Source organism: Dromiciops gliroides, chromosome 3, assembly GCF_019393635.1.
Source record: "Dromiciops gliroides isolate mDroGli1 chromosome 3, mDroGli1.pri, whole genome shotgun sequence".
Lineage (NCBI taxonomy): Eukaryota > Metazoa > Chordata > Mammalia > Microbiotheria > Microbiotheriidae > Dromiciops > Dromiciops gliroides.
In genome coordinates, this window is record NC_057863.1 from 289803824 (window position 1) to 289819225 (window position 15402).

General features: G+C 33.8%; 1 protein-coding gene across 5 annotated transcripts in view; it reads right to left on the minus strand.

Annotated features, from left to right (window-relative positions):
- Nucleotides 1-15402, minus strand: part of GK (glycerol kinase) — a 77465-nt gene that overhangs the window by 19705 nt on the left and 42358 nt on the right. For 3 of the 5 annotated variants that reach the window (XM_043993044.1, XM_043993048.1, XM_043993047.1), the window contains 4 exons: nt 11524-11559; nt 11146-11213; nt 7185-7227; nt 6618-6698 (listed from right to left, as the gene is read on the minus strand). In XM_043993044.1, the coding sequence (XP_043848979.1) occupies nt 6618-6698; nt 7185-7227; nt 11146-11213; nt 11524-11559 (228 nt within the window). Of the gene's footprint in view, nt 1-6617; nt 6699-7184; nt 7228-11145; nt 11214-11523; nt 11560-13128; nt 13147-15402 lie in introns of all 5 variants that reach the window. The other 2 variants (XM_043993046.1, XM_043993045.1) reach the window with 1 other exon arrangement.

A 15402-nucleotide genomic window follows, 5' to 3' on the forward strand; every position in this document is an offset into this window, starting at 1 on the left:
AAAGAATTGGAAATTTAGGGGATACCCATCAATTGTGGAATGGCTGGGCAAACTGGTATATGATTATGCTGAAATATTATTATGCTATAAGAAATGAGCAGGATGCTCTCAAAAAAAACCTGGAAAGACTTACATGAGCTGACACAAAGTGAAATGTACTGTATACAAAGTAACAGCAATGTTGTAGGATGATCAAGTATGAGTGAGTTAGCTATTCTCAGCAGTTCAAGACAACTCTGAAAAAAATGATGGTGTCTGAATACAGATTGAAGCATACTTTTTTTCAAACTTTATTTTTCTTGAGGGTTTTTTTTCAGTCTAATATGACTAATATGAAAATGTTTTCAATGAATACACATATATGTACAGCCTATATGAAATTACTTGCCTTCTAAAAAGGAGATGGGGAGAAAAGGAGAGAATTTAGAACTCAAAGTTTTAAAAATGGATGTTAAAAATTGTTTTCCATGTAACTGGGAAAAATAAAATACTAATAAAGAAAACAAATCGGTGATTCTATAATGGATTTGACTAAAGGACATCTCAAAAAGGATCTAAGTAAATGCATTCTACCTGCTATAGATACTCGCCTAATGTGCTACTTGGGAGTATCAAGAATACTGCATAAAATTCTAGTTTTGGCAATGAAAGAAAGAAAACTAATTTTGTCAACAGAGAGAAGGACTGTAATATTAATCTTAAAAAAAAAAACAACCTTTGCAGTCTGAGAAGACAACTTGGAGACTGGGAGAGAAATAAGTAGGATATATTCCAGGTTTGTAAGACCCATGGAGAGAGATTTGTGAACTTTACTTATTAGATCCTTGAATAAAATTATGAGCCCTCCCCCAAATTTCAAAGTAATGTAGAAAATTTATGAAACTCTCACTCCACAGATATAACTTAAAAAAAAAAAGAGGTTTTCAAAGAAGTTCAAATGAAATCAAAGATAGTATATCTATCAAGGTTTACAAAGGATAAATGAGGAATCTTGGATTAGTTATAGCCTTAATATTTTGAAGACATACAAAAACTTGGGAGAAATCTGAGCTATAAGGAAGCCATTATTTTCTAGCCCAAGAACCTCAAGTTGATAATGAAAGCTATTAAGATACAGAAAGATTAAGTGATTTGTGCAAAGTCATACAGCTAGCTAATGGCTAGTTTAGTTCAACCCAGTCTAGTGCTCTTGCTAATATATAATGCTGCCTCTTAAGTGAATTTACTTTTTTTTTTTTTTTTTTTTTTAGTGAGGCAATTGGGGTTAAGTGACTTGCCCAGGGTCACACAGCTAGTAAGTGTTAAGTGTCTGAGGTCGGATTTGAACTCAGGTACTCCTGACTCCAGGGCCAGTGCTCTATCCACTGCACCATCTAGTTGCCCCGTGAATTTACTTTTGATTCAGAAATATTTATTAAGCATCCAGTATGAATAAAGTACTTGACTCATGGAAAAAAACACACTTTGATTCAATCATACTTCAGAAACTATGCAGCATGATATCTCTCAAAATATTTAACTGAATTCATAAAAATGCTTTATGAGAACCTATAAAAGAAAATAATAAGCCCTGAATGCTGACATAGGAAACCTAAACAAACTAGGTTATTAAATCGGTAGAAAATTGGAGTGCTATAGATATAACCTCATTTTCTCTTAACTTTCACTGATGCATTTATAGAGCTTTCCATTATAGCCTTTCAGACAAGAAAATGTCGAATGGATAACATGAGAGAGATGCAGTTTTAGCTAAATGAATAACTATTTAACATTTGATTAATGGATCAATACCACAATCAAAAGAGGGAACTCTAAGCTTTGTCCTGTCAAATAATTTTAGAAGAGAAAAAGATCATATAGTTCAGCTACCTCATTTTTAAAACAAGCAAATTGAGGCCAAAGAGGTCTTGTTCATTTTTTTTTAAACCAGTAAGTCAAAGATGTAAAATGCTTATGAAATTTCCTGATTCCAAAAAGCTGGGAAAGATAGATAATATATTTGATGACAGAATAAAAAATTTTCAACAAGCTGCAATTATGAGCTAATTAGATGAAATTTAAATAAATTAATCAAAATTAATTTAAATAATTTAATCAAACATTTAGGTTCAAGTAATCAATTGCATAGGTACAACAGTAGGTCATATTTAAAAAAAAAACCAAACCTTGATTTTGCATTTTATCCACAAAATCAGTATGAGCCAACAGTATTAAGCAGTTGCTAATAAAGCTGTATGATAGCTAGGTGATGCTGTGGATAGAGTGTTAGCATTGGAGTTAGGAAGACTCATCTTCCTGAGTTCAAATCTGGCTTGAGACACTTAGTAGCTGTATAAGCTAGTCACTTGACCTGAGCAAGTCACTTAACCCTGTTTGCCTCAGTTTCCTCTTCTATAAAATGACCTGGAGGAGGAAATGGCAAACCTCTTCAGTATCTTTGCCAAGAAAACTCCAAGTGGGGTCATGAAGAGTTAGACACAATTGAACAACAACAATAAAAAAGTTCATGTAATATTAAGCTGCATAATATTAAGATAAATCCAAATTAAGGAAGGTAACAGTGCCATTTCATATACCAGGTACTACATTTTGTTTGTTTGTTTGTTTTTTTGGCGGGGCAATGGGGGTTAAGTAACTTGCCCAGGGTCACACAGCTAGTAAGTATCAAATGTCTGAGGCCGGATTTGAACTCAGGTACTCCTGAATCCAGGGCCGGTGCTCTATCCACTGTGCCACCTAGCCGCCCCCCAGGTACTACATTTTAAGAAGGGCAGTGACAACTACAACACATCCAGAAAAAGGTGACCATGATTGGGAGGTAACTAAAATTCAAATTACAAAGTGATTGAAGGAATTCAAGATATTTAGCCTAAAGAAGAAAGGATCTGAGGGGTCAAGGACAAAGGAGGAAAGCTCTTCTAATATCTGGAGGATTGTTATGTGGAAGAAGTAATTAGCTTATTCTGTATAAGCTAAAACTAGGCCCAATGGATGGAAAATAGAGGTAGGAAGGTTTCAGCCCAATATAAAGTAAGTACTTTTCTAACAATGAAAACTGAAAGAAATATATTTGCTATCTCACTCCCCTAAACCAAATGTCCAGTAAAGCCAAGATAGGTAGCTATCTGCCTTCAATGTAGTAGAAATGATTTTGGTTTTGGGGGGGCAAGGCAATTGGGGTTAAGTGACTTGCCGAGGGTCACACAGCTAGTAAGTGTTAAGTGTCTGAGGCCGGATTTGAACTCGGGTCCTCCTGACTCCAGGGCCGGTGCTCTATCCACTGCACCACCTAGCTGCCCCAGTAGAAATGATTTATATGATGGGAGAGGTTGAATAAGATTACCTATGTTTTTTCCAACTCTAAGACACTGTTTACAACACAAATTTTACTTCCATGTTCCACTGAAAAAGAGGGAAAAGATAGAAGACCTGAATAAAATAAAAAGGTGAATAGTGAAGAAGTACAGATTGAGCTTTGGAGAAATTGAGAAAAATTTGAGTCAGAAAAACATCCAGATTCAGAGTCTATTTCTGGCTTCTGTAAGAAAAAGGAACAGGATCAAACATGATCACAAGGAATAAGGATCTAAAGAGAGAGACTCAAGGTCATTTTGCTAAACAAGGAAGAAAAGGTAAGCAAAGAAGTGATAAATTTAACACAGGTAAAGTAAAGTGTTAGAAAAACAAACTGGTGAAACAAAGTAATTAGTAAAAAAAGGAAATATAAAACAGCAATTAAATTACCAAGTGTCATAATGTAAATAAACATTTTAAAGAGGTGCTTAGGTGGTTAGATATAAACACTGACAATTCTTTAAAAAGAAATTCAAAGATGAGAATCTAAATTAGTATGGAGAAAAAGGGGGATTTTGCAGTAACCTCACTGACTTTGTGATGTTTGTATCTAGCACCAGCAAATCACCCTATGAGACACCTAAGTTCACAGTAGACAAAATCCAAGCCAGGAGAGGGCAGAACTAAAGCCCATGGACACTCAAAAGTCCATACACTAATGCCTAAAGTTTATGCAATAAGCAACAGGAATGAGAGGCCACAAGATGAGGAAGCAAATTTGGCCTTATAAGTATCATTGTGACTTAGTGGGATGAAATTCTGTTTCTACTTTATTCAAAAGTGGGAGCAACAACCAGAAGGGGACAGCAAAGTGAAGAACATGTGGGTTAAGACCAATGAAGGGAAAAATAGAAGCCATTTTGCCATTGGGATATGCTATGGACTACCTGTCCAGATAAAGGAAACAAATCTAGTCTAAACAGATCATAAGCCTAACCTAGAGGCATGCTTATCATCATGATAATAGACTTTCTGGACATCTGTACATACTGGATTATCTGAATATCTGCTGGAGCTCTTTCTTTTCGAAAAAGAACTGCTAACTTTTTGACTTGCCTTAATGTAATTTTATCCTTCAAAATAAAGAAGAATCAATAAGGGGACATTCCATACTGGATTGAATTCTCACTAACAGGGTATCAATGATGGAAATTTGTCAGAGAAAGTGACCAATTACTCAAATATTGTAACATAAAAAGAGAAGAAAGTTAGACATAATCTGAGATGTAGCCTAAGTTTTAAGAAAGCAGATTTCAAAGGGTTCAGAGGAAGGGCAGATAGGGTCCTGAGCACTAAAATGACATAGGGAAGTCCTGAGGAGGGATGGGAAATTCTCAAGAATGAAATTCAAGACACAAAGGGAAAAACTCAATGAAGGAAAAACAGAACTTATCTGAAGAGACTGGATATGGATTTACAGAGAATTCAAATAATTTACATTAAAAACAATGGAGAAAGAAGTGAGAGGTAAGAAGATCTGGGCACAGGGTCCAGTAAAAACAATGTTGGGGTGCTAAAATTCAAAATGAGTGGAAGATGATGAGGGAAGCTAAGCATAGCAAAACATTTGTTGTTATTTTTTAAGCTACTAGAAGAAAGAGGCCAAGAGAAGGAAAGAACCAGTGCCTGGGATTGTTGGAATGAAAGAAACTGAAAAGAGAAGGCTGAAATATTCAATTGTTGCTTTGCTTCTTTTTTCTCTGCCAAGGAGTCCTTTGTACAACGAGTGACTTAATGAAAATTGCTAATGGTTCGTAACCAAGATAAAGAAGACAATAAGAGAGCACCTAGATATCTTTGATGAAATGAGGTCACCTAGAATATATGGAATGCATCTTGGAGCAGCTAGATGGCGCAGTGGATAGAGCACTGGCCCTGGAGTCAGGAGTAACTGAGTTCAAATCTGGCCTCAGACACTTAACACTAGCTGTGTGACCCTGGGCAAGTCACTTAACCCCAATTGCCTCACTAAAAAAAAAAAAAGGAATGAAGGAATGCATCCTTAGGGACAGAAATAACTGGCAGATGTGATTACTGAGCCACCATAAGTAATTGTTGAAAGATTACGAAGAATGAGATGAGATCCTTGGGGATGTACAGCCTGAAGAAGAGAAGTCTCAAGGGGCAAATGACAACCCCCCTTAAAAAATATGAAGATGGCTGTCATAGAAAATGGATTAGACTTATTCCTTTTAGCCCATAAGGACAGGACCTAAAGAAATGAGCATAAGTTACAAAGGGGGAAGTTTAGGATTGATGTTAGCAAAAATGCCCTAATAATTAGAACTATGCAGAAGAGGAATGGGCTACTTCAGGAGGTGGTGGGTTCCTTGTTTGTCTGGAAGTAAAAGATTGGATAGAGGTTAGAACAGATGCCCAATCACAAGGGTACCTTACAAAGCAAAGTCAGCTATTCTACTGTTAATTTATGTACTGAAAAATGCACAACAAATGAGAGAAGAAAACAAATAGAAGCAAAAAAGTGAATATGTGAGCAAGAGAATAAGTGAACAGCAATGATCTATTCTGAAGGGTCAATATAGTGTTTTTATAGCATCAGTGTATGGACATATATTGTAGGGATATAGAGTGCACTGGGGAGAAAAAACTTTTCAATAGAGTTACTACATATACAAAAGCATTATGCTACATAAAATGTAGTAAAAAGAAAAGATATGAAATACAAGTTAAAGCTCTTACACACCTAGGTTGTAAATTATAGAGTTTTTAAAATAGTGGTAATTTACAAAATTTTAGATTGGATATAGTTGGAACAGTAAGATAACTCATTTATTAGGTCAGTTGCAAAAATCATATTATTAAAGCAATATTGAATTTGAGTAATTCATAAAGAAATCATCCGAATTTAAGTCAATTAAAAAAAAGACTTTGTAAAAAACATCTGTGGCAGTGTGTGTAATTTTTTTTTTAATGAATTAAAAATACTTGGAGAAACCATTTGTTTGTGTGTGTTGGCGCTTTAAAATTTCTCAATTTCCTTCTCCACATCTTAAATTACTAAGTGCTATAGTAAGCTGATTATCACAAGAAGACAAGTAAGGAGAACTGCCCTGTCTCTGTAGGGATTTTCATTGGGGAATATAGTACATCAAGAGCCACCTTTTTTTTTTTTTTAAACCATGTAGCAGATATCAACCTTCCAAGTCATTCACTAAGATTTGGGGGTAAGATTTTAAAAAGCACTACATATTTTAATGTTTAGATAAATTATTATATCATAAAAATTATGAAAATAAACTTACTTCCAATGCATAGCATACTGGCTTATCTCTGCCCAGTTTGTAAGCCACTGTGGTAAGAAGGCCATGATCAGAAAAAACACACTAGACAAAACAGAAATATTTTAAGGTTAAATAATTTTTTTAAAAAAAGGAATGGTAAAATACTTATACATTTTATATATGTATATGTACACATATATACCTGTATAAATACATACATACACACATGTATATTTTCACCATACTAAGCTTACTTTTGGCTACTTTGAAAAAATAAGTATTATAAATAATACATCATAAATGAAATACATTTATTTCCCCAAATTAGTTTCAATAAAGGATCTTTGCCAGTTAGCTTCTAGTTTTTCCACAAATGAAGATTTAAGTAACATAAATGCTTGCTCTTCCCAACAGTTATATTTTGTGATTTTTCATGTTTGACTAGTCTTAGCACCTTAAAATGATATTAACTTACACCTAAAAATAGATCCAAACACTTAAAAAGCTTTGTAACAAATCATGCTTAACACTTTATTGCTTTCACAAATAAAATAAGGCCCTGATAATAAAGAAGAAAAAAAAACTAACCTTTTGGCCTGTATTACATAGTAGGAAACAGCCTGTTCCATACCTATAATTGATGGGAAGGAAAAGTATAGTAATTTTACTTAAGACAAATCCCAACAAGTTAACAAAGCCAACATTTAATTTATTGGCACAATAAACTGTATTAGAGCACTTGCTAAGTTCTAAAGTTCTTAACATATATCTTTTAGATCATCTTGGGGACAAAGCCAGGAGAACCACTCTTTATGAAAAATACAACTACCATTTTTAGTAATACATTTTTGAGATAAACTTTAGGCTACTTCTAACTTTTTTTTTTGTCAAACGAATATTGTGTTTAAATATCAACTATATTATTAATCATAATCTGAGGTTGTACCTATGCCATCTGTGTTACCAAATGACAACTAAGTTTCAATCACAGAGATTTTTTGTCTGCCAATTTACATAGAACAAACATTATTAATGGTAGATATTTAACCAGTAGAACTACATAACAGGGGCTCCTTGCAACTGTGGCCACCTGGATCTTGGAACAAGAGTCAGAATAGGGTATCTGAGAAATACTTTGTTTAGCAGTATTATAGCAGATTCAAAAAGAAACAGAAAAGAGTCACGATAGCTCTATCTTGGGTAGCAGCTAATAATCATCAATATTAGCTTCAGAACAGTACCCCTAGCCTACATTAGGTAGCTCATAAACTGAAGAGGATGCAAATGGAAATCAGGGGGAGCTAATTTAAACCTCAAGTCAATGATGAAAATATTGCTGGTTGTGTACTCTGCTCCTGAGTTCTCAAGGACATAGAATTGATTCCAGTCACTCTGTGATAATACTGTTGCTACTTTGCTGCTAGTCTCATTTTTTCTGCTAATGCACTTAAACAAAGCAGAAAAGGGGGTTCCTAAAAAGTCCCTAGTTGTTTCTAGAATTGAGACCTTAATTAAAAGTTATTGTCGTAGGGCCAGCTAGGTGGTGCAGTGGATAGAGCACTGGCCCTGGAGTCAGGAGGACCTGAGTTCAAATCTGGCCTCAGACACTTAACACTCACTAGCTGTGTGACCCTGGGCAAGTCACTTAACCCCCATTGCCCTACCAAAAGAAAAAGAAAAAGAAAGTTATTGTTGTAATTTACAGGAAACTTATTCTGGCTGACAAAACATGGAATCAAATTCCAATAGTTTTTCAACCTTATTTTGATCTTTCATACTATCAGTCCAAGAGAACGATTTTCTGAGATAATGTTCTGAATAAGAATAAAGAATGTCAGGGACAACTATTATCTCTTCTCATCCAACTAGGACTATCTTACTTTCACCTTTGGGAAATTCACAGGATTTAAACAATTAACTCTTTCAGTGAAACAGAGTATATGTTAGTCAATATATTACTGGATTTAAACTTGGGAAGATAAGTCTTCCTGACTCCAAGTGCAGAACTGTATCCACTATCCTACCTACCTACCCACCCCATAATTATTAATACATACCTATGTTTTTTGCCTAATGATTAAAAAATTATTACTAATATTAAAGTTTTATCTCTTGATTCTTAGGTGAGAGACCAATTATTTCAAGAAAGAAAGATCCAGAACTCTAAACAAATAATAAAAAAATTCCAAAATATAGTGTATTTTCCTTCATGTTTAACAATTGTTCTCAATATATTAATGTTACATTCAGAAAATAAAACTTTCAAGATGATTCACAAGTAAAATAGTTCTTTTAAGATTGTATTATTATGTATTCACATTCTTCACAATAGAAATAGAACTGTAAGCAGTAATTAGCTACATAGGATCAGGATCATCAATCACAGATCGATCCTTCTATCCTTAATACTTTAAGGCATTATTGTCAGAAAAGTGACAATATGACCTATTTTTATAGCTCTCTGGAGAGTAGTGTCCTTTTCCCAACTTCAGCAAAGATGAAGAAAATAGCAAAATAGTAAGAATAAATAAAAGGATAACATAGACCAGAAGCAGACAACCCCATGAAAGATGGTGAGTAGCACCAGCCTTAGACTAAGCTCTCCTTAGTTAAAAACTGTGAAGCAGGTGAAGCTTGTTTTATCCAATCATCAATCAGTTGTCTGCTACTTCCCACTAGCTCCAAATGCTGACTGTTACTTTCCCCAGTAATTAGGTTAGACATGGGGAAGAATGTCAACTACCTTGCAACGTATAGAGATTATCAGGAAATTATAAAATATTCAAAATTATATAAAAATACCTCAGTGATTCGATTTGGAATATCACCTGTCTAGAAGCAGAGTAACTAGCCAAACTATGGGAATCCGGGTTTTGTTTGTTTGTTTGTTTGTTTTTGTCTTATCAGTTGCTGTATCAAAAAAAGAATAAGTGTAGGATGTTGGAGTTAGAGGACTTGATTTTGAGACCCCTGTCAGATATTTACTCACTGTGTGACTAGGAATAAGCCACTTAATATGATTCTTAACTTCCTTACTGGTAAAAATGGAATTAGAAAAACTCATATCAATCCATATCATCATTATCATCATTTTCATCACCATAGCTAAAATTTATATTGTACCAACTATGTGCCAGGCACTGTGCTAAGTGCTTTACAAATATTATCCCATTTGATCCTCACAACAACCCTAGGAGAAAGGTGCTATTATTATTCCCACTGTACAGTTGAGAAAACTGAAGCAAACATATTAAATGACTTGCCCACAGTCACACATCTGGTATGTATCTGAAGCTGTATTTATACTCAGGTCTTCCTGACTCCAGGCCCAGCATTCCATTCACTGTACCACCTAGCTGTCTCATCATCAAAGGGTTTTTCTGAGAATAGTACTTTGTATACCACAGAACATTAGAAGTGTCACAACTAATATTATTCTAACTTTAAAATAGTAATTATTCCCTTCCTGTAAGTTTATTTTTAATTATCTTATTTTAGCAAATTTTAAGTAAAGAAAATATGCAATATGTAATCACATTTAAGTAGTTAAGACTTTATCAGATAGTACTTATTCCAGTCATAAGAAAATAAAACCAAACTTATTTACTATCTTGCTCAAGCTTTAGATGAAGTATGCCTCTGAAAATCTGCTTATATTATCATATGCTAATGTAAATAACAAGGGTAAATCAAAAGACCATAAACATTATACATTTCTACACTAGCATGAAGCAAAAAATAAAAAAAACTCATGTCCTATAGAAAGATTTCACAAACATGCTGAAATAAAGTTCCATATCTATGCGATATAAGATTAAGAAGGAAATATGCTGAATTCTTATTATGAACTTGGAACAGGTCTTTTACTTTCTACTTTAAAAGTTGAAAACATTTGGAAGAAAGATAGTAAGTTCACTAGTGGAAATCAAACACTAAGAAATCCTATAAAAATCTAGATTCACAATTCATTAAGATTTATCAAAAAGTAACTATTAAATTGTGATTCCAATTAATTTTGAAATCTTGTGCTTTTAAAATAATTACTTCTATTTGCTAATATACTAAAACCAAAATTTTGTCATGGGGAGATAAAATTGTTAATTAATATCTTTAGAGGTATTCATGAATTTTTAGTGTATTTTTAATATCAGAGGCAGTCTTGTCATTAGGATGAGCTGAGTTTAAGTCCTGCCTCTAACATGATAGATGTGGGACCAAAAGCAAATCACTGAACTTCAAACAACTCTAAATTGCAGACAAGGTGTTTGTTTGCATTGGTGGAATTCCTAATACTAATGAAATCATGGTTCTAGGCTCATTATACCATACTTACAGTATGCTTTTATTTATGAACTAAATATCATAAGGTACAGATCAAGAAGAAAAAGATAAAATAATTTGAATATGCTTATGTTGAAGATGTTGACTATTTTCAGTATTTATATATTTCAAAGCTTAAAGTGCTAAACAACAACAATAACAACAACAACCACCACCAAACTCCAAGCTAAACTGTAATTGAGTTTTAAGTTCTGTTTCTACAACTTACGTATTTTTAGCTTGTCCATCTTGGAAACACATTTGTCCAACTAAGGCAGCAGACTGGTCTCCCAAGCACTATAAGCACAAATGTATAAATAAGGGTAACAAAATACCACCAATGGGAACAATGTAAACAATTCCTAGATGATCACTTACACAAAAAATTAAAGAGATAAAAAGGCCTTTCCTTCTGCATTCCATCTTTTGAGCATTTTATTATTCAATACTACCATTAACTAATAAAGGATATGACAAAGGAGAGTAAGACAAGAAAAATTAGTTTTGCTGTTCATTACTTTTGTAAAATCTAGATGGGAAAATAATTTAACTGCAGAAAAGGTTTATCAGAGGAAAGTTAAAGTAAAATATTCAGAACAGAACTCACCCCTGATAATGGCACACCTTCCAAGGCACCAGCTTTCTAATGAAATATAAAAATACAGTTATGATATAATAAAAATAGCCCACCTTATTAATATATTATAAAAGGATCAACATAAAAAAGCCACATGCTCTTGTGCACAGGCAGACAAGACAAAGCAAAGTGCTATGACTACATAGGTTATACATTCCTATGTCCTAAAAGAACACCTAGAATAATAACAATACCATAGTATGGTAGAGTGGAGAGAACATCAGAATGAGACTCATACTCTCACTTTATCTGAGGGCTAGTCCTAGTTCCATGAAAATTATGTGAGTGATATTGGGCAAGTCAATTAACCACTCTAGGCCTCAGTTTCTTCACTTTAAAATGAAAAGGTAGAACTAACCTAAGAAGTTTCCTACAGATCTAATATTCTAGGATTCTATGATTTTATCATATAGTTGATACCATTATCAATAAAAAAATTCCATTAAAAAGTCAGCATTTTAAAACATTTATAAAATGTTGGTTCTATAACAAATACAACTTCAGTAAATATGCAACCATTTGCTGAACCAGTTTGACATGTTATTTACTTTTTAGGATTTATATCCTCCTCATTGTTCCTACAATCCAAATAACTTTTAAGATGATGATTTAAAAACTGTTTCTATAAGTTGAACACAATATCATATATAATTTGACCACTTCATTTATCAGATTAATATAAGTAAAATATGTTGAATAAAGTAGTTTTTAATCTTACAAATATAGCCAAAAACCAAACCAGGATTTTAAATTGAGATATATGGTGAATGACTTGGCACTTTACCAAATTTCAATTTCGTTTATTTTCAACATGCCCAACCACAAATTTATTTCATAAAATTTTTCTTAATAGGAACAGAAGAAATGCTTCTTGGATCACTCTTGTTGGTTAACTAATGAGCTGTCATTTAAAAATAGAAGCGATGTCTTTATACTTCCATGATGAGATATGAAATTAATAAAGGTAAAAAACCAGGAAAACAAAAAAATGAATCAACCAGTAAATAACATCAGAAAATTTCTACTTATACTTCTGAAGATATTAACATAACCGTACAAGGCAGTATATTCTCTTGAGGGAAATTCTCTTGTGGACTATAAGAATCTACCTTTGGTGAAGCATGCATAGAAAGTGACAGTGTATTTCCAACTGACACATCTTGGATGTTGAATACAAATTATTATTCAGGGGAAATTAAGAAAACTATTTAAAGCATCCAGACACAATTTACATCCAACGTAAAAAAGGGAAAATAACATTTAGTTTTAATATTCTGATGACTAAAGTATTTATAATTTATGTTCAGAATCTCAATAGGAAGCTACAGATAATTATTTGCTTCAGAATGACTTTCAATCCTTTAAACTTAGGGAGAGCAACAAAAACAACCCCTTAAATACTCAAAATTGATTTAAAAAATCTGAGTACAATTTATTGCAATTTTGCGCAAGTGAAATTCTAAATACATCCAATTATTTCTTAAATATATTTGTCTTCCTAGAATAAGTGGAAATACACTGTTATCTTTACCAAATGGATGGATGGGAAACATAATTGTTGGATGACCTACTCACCAGGCTATGAGAGATTTTCTACAGCCAGCAAGAAGGGAGAAAAGGGATAGAGACACATTTCAAATGCAAAAGAAAAATTAGCTAATCTAAATGTCGTTCAACCTTTCTCTGAAACTATTCTTCATGTGTACAGTTTTATGTACTTGAATTTTAGTCAGTTCAATGACAGCTCCTCTATAATTTCATAAACAGTATGCAGATAAGCAGTTGGCATTTTTTTAACAGCTGTATACTTTCACTGCTTCCCTTATAGATTGATACATAGAAGTGATGACTTTTAAAAATCTACTTAACCTAGGACTTCAATTCACTATTATCAAAGTAAAACTCTGTGAGTAGTTTCTAAGAGCATGAAATGTTTTAAGAATTTCTTATAATCATAACTGTATTCTGTCTCTACTTTAAATTGAATTTCATGTTTTTTTTTTTAACTGAAGCCTTTCTTGAAAAACCAAAACTGCATTATTGCATATACATTTCAATGCTGATGTGTTGGGCCAAACTGGCCGAGCCAGGATCTTCTTCAATTATAACACTGTGGTCTCTGTGCCTCTGCTCAGGCTCTTCTCCATAGTGGTAATATATTCCACCTTCACCTCTTAAAGGGTTCCTGTTATCCTTTGAAGCTCAATTGAAATGCCCTCTCCTACTTGAGACCTTTCCTGTTCTCTCCAGTTGGTAGAGCTGCCTTCCCATAATATCTTTTATTGTGTTTATATCCATAAAGATATAAACATGTTGTCCACAGTAAACAGTACCCTTTCTCCCTAAAATGTAAGCTCCTTGAAGTCAGAGATTGTTTCATTGTTATCTTAGTATCCTTAGTGCCAGGCAAATGCCTGTTGATTTGACTTCATCAGCTGTAAAATTAATCCCATCATTTTTAGAGATCCTGAACTTTGGAATTCTATTCTCTGACCACAATTTCTTGTCCCTCCATCTCTTCCTCTCTCTCCACCTCTTTACCATCTCGCCAAATCTCAAAGTCTGCAACTTTAAGGTGTCCTAACCATTGTATAAATTCTGTCTACCTGACCTATGGTTCTAGACTCATGAATCCTTATCTGTGAGCAACTCCAGGCATCCAATTTCTCCATTTCATCTTCAGCACTACTATATATCAATAGAGAAAATAATCTAAACAGATTTCGCACAAATTTATAGTATACAACCCCTTCTGCTACTAGAAAATCCTTCTATTCTACTCTTATGAATTCTCTACTGTGTTCTCCATAGCAACTGTTCTAAATGTGTCTCTATTCTCATCTCCTACCATGCCTTCAATCCCCACCGCCCCCCCCCCCAAGATGAAGTTGCTTCCCACTTCACTGAGAAAACTGATGCCATCTGGCATCAATTCCTTTACCTGCCCTTTTATAACCCTAAGAACTTCTAAGAATCATCATCCACTATCTCCCATCTGGGCAGACTACACACCTATTCTTCACTAAGGAAAACCCTTGTTTCCTGTGCCCTACATCCAATTCCCTTCTCTCTTTCCAGAATCGTGCCCCAGCAATGAATGACCCTTTCTACTGGACCACCTTTTTTAAAAATCTGCCTCCAAATATAAGAACAATCTCCCAAATCCATAAAAAAAACCCTTCCTATAATTCTTCTGAATTTTATTTGTGAATTAAGCATGAACATTTCAATATATTTATACAAAGATTGTATATGAAACTATGAACTTAAATACATTGTACTCTTAAGTATCTGTCAAATTTAACATGATAATAACAAAACTGCTTTGCTTGCCTTTGGGTACTTAATTGTAATGAGTGATTCCTACTAGATTTTCCTTGGTTCTTCTTGCCTTTCTCAACACTTTCTTCCTTGACTATTTTATTCACTCCCATCACTTCTACAGCCATCTCTATACAAAGCTGCCAAATCTACATTTTCAGTCCTGACCTCTCTTTTGAGCTCCATATCTGCCTCTCTGCTTGCTTCCAGGGTGTCTTCACGTGTAGCACCACCATAAACACATATGCAAAACAGATTTTTGTTTGTTGGTGCTGTTAAACCTCTTCTTCCTCTGTTTGCTATTTTTACTTCTGGCAGAACCATTTACTTGGTTTCTCACATTCAAAATCTTGGGGTTATCTTTAATTCTTCTCTTCTTAACCCTATTATCATATTCAGTTTAATTTATTATCATATCCAGTTGTAAGGTCAATTGATTACACCCTTGCAACATCTCTTGCTTCTTTGCCCTACCTATCTATTCCTACTGCCTCAATCCTATTATAAACCCTCACTCCCCTTTAAGGT